Consider the following 1843-nt stretch of genomic DNA (forward strand, 5'->3'; position numbering starts at 1 on the left):
GAGGAAGGAGAAAGAGAAAAGACAAGACTGGGAAGAAAAAGGGACAGGAGGAAGGGGCTCAGAGAGAAGGGAGGAGTGAGTGGAACTAAAGAAGTTTTAAAGTGGGAAGGCGAAGAGATGCCAAACAGAGGGGGAAGTGATTAAGCACAGAAGATGGGTAAAGGAAAAAGTAATGGAGAAAGGGCAAAAGAAGAGAAAAACGTGAAGATAAGAGTGCAGAGGGCTTACAAACACACACACACACACACAAACACACAAAAAAACAAAAGAACAAGAACAAAGTGGCTAGGGGGTCGCTAGAAAAGCGGCCCGAACGGTGGGAGAGTGATTGAACAAAGAAAGGGCGTTGGGTGAATGCTCCCACTGGGGGTGTAAAATGCAATCCGAAGGTGAAGAGAAATGGAGAGAGGGGGCTTGGGAGGGGACAGGTGGTCTGGCACCGAAAGAAGAGCTGGGGGGGAGGGGTCGGGGCCAAGGTAGCAAAGTCCGGGGTCCGATGCGGCGCGGGCCCACGTGGAGCGGGCGCTGAATCACTGCTGGGCTGTCTTCACCACCACCCCCCATCCCCATGGCCCGGTACCCGCAGTCCCCGCCTCCTCGGCCGCCGCCTCCACTGGGCGGGGCCCTGGCCCAGGACCAGCCGCCGCAGCTATAAAGGGGCTGCGGCGAGGGCAGCAGAACGCTGTGCCAGCCACACGCCCCGAAGCCTCCGAGATGAGCTACACGCTGGACTCGCTGGGCAACCCGTCCGCCTACCGGCGGGTAACCGACACCCGCTCGAGCTTCAGCCGCGTCGGCGGCTCCCCGTCCAGCGGCTTCCGCTCGCAGTCATGGTCCCGCGGCTCTCCCAGCACCGTGTCCTCCTCCTACAAGCGCAGCGCGCTGGCCCCGCGCCTCACCTACAGCTCGGCCATGCTCAGCTCCGCCGAGAGCAGCCTCGACTTCAGCCAGTCCTCGTCCCTGCTTAACGGCGGCTCTGGGCCGGGCGGCGACTACAAGCTGTCCCGCTCCAATGAGAAGGAGCAGCTGCAGGGGCTGAACGACCGCTTCGCGGGCTACATCGAGAAAGTGCACTACCTGGAGCAGCAGAACAAGGAGATCGAGGCGGAGATCCAGGCGCTACGGCAGAAGCAGGCCTCGCACGCCCAGCTGGGCGACGCGTACGACCAGGAGATCCGCGAGCTGCGCGCCACCCTGGAGCTGGTGAACCACGAGAAGGCTCAGGTACAGCTGGACTCGGACCACCTGGAAGAGGACATCCACCGGCTCAAGGAGCGCTTCGAGGAGGAGGCACGGCTGCGCGACGACACCGAGGCGGCCATCCGCGCGCTGCGCAAAGACATCGAAGAGTCGTCGCTGGTCAAGGTGGAGCTGGACAAGAAGGTGCAGTCGCTGCAGGATGAGGTGGCCTTCCTGCGGAGCAATCACGAGGAGGAGGTGGCCGACCTGCTGGCCCAGATCCAGGCGTCACACATCACCGTGGAGCGCAAAGACTACCTGAAGACAGACATCTCGTCGGCGCTGAAGGAGATCCGCTCCCAGCTCGAATGCCACTCGGACCAGAACATGCACCAGGCCGAAGAATGGTTTAAGTGCCGCTACGCCAAGCTCACCGAGGCAGCCGAGCAGAACAAGGAGGCCATCCGTTCCGCCAAGGAAGAGATCGCCGAGTACCGGCGCCAACTGCAGTCCAAGAGCATCGAGCTCGAGTCGGTGCGCGGCACCAAGGAATCCCTGGAGCGGCAGCTCAGCGACATCGAGGAGCGGCACAACCACGACCTTAGCAGCTACCAGGTAGGAACAGCGGCTGCGCGGCCAGCCTGCGCCAGCGCCAGCGCCGCGC

At 62.3% G+C, this 1843-nt stretch overlaps 1 protein-coding gene across 1 annotated transcript in view; it reads left to right on the top strand.

Annotated features, from left to right (window-relative positions):
- The first annotated feature begins 687 nt into the window (after positions 1–687).
- NEFM (neurofilament medium chain) overlaps positions 688–1843 on the top strand; it is a 5193-nt gene continuing 4037 nt past the window's right edge. Inside the window, exon 1 of the mRNA XM_024747768.1 lies at positions 688–1794. Within this exon, the coding sequence (XP_024603536.1) occupies positions 715–1794 (1080 nt within the window). The 5' untranslated portion in view covers positions 688–714. The remainder of the gene's footprint in view (positions 1795–1843) is intronic.

This window comes from Neophocaena asiaeorientalis, unplaced genomic scaffold (assembly GCF_003031525.2).
Source record: "Neophocaena asiaeorientalis asiaeorientalis breed wild unplaced genomic scaffold, Neophocaena_asiaeorientalis_V1.1 scaffold429, whole genome shotgun sequence".
Taxonomy (NCBI): domain Eukaryota; kingdom Metazoa; phylum Chordata; class Mammalia; order Artiodactyla; family Phocoenidae; genus Neophocaena; species Neophocaena asiaeorientalis.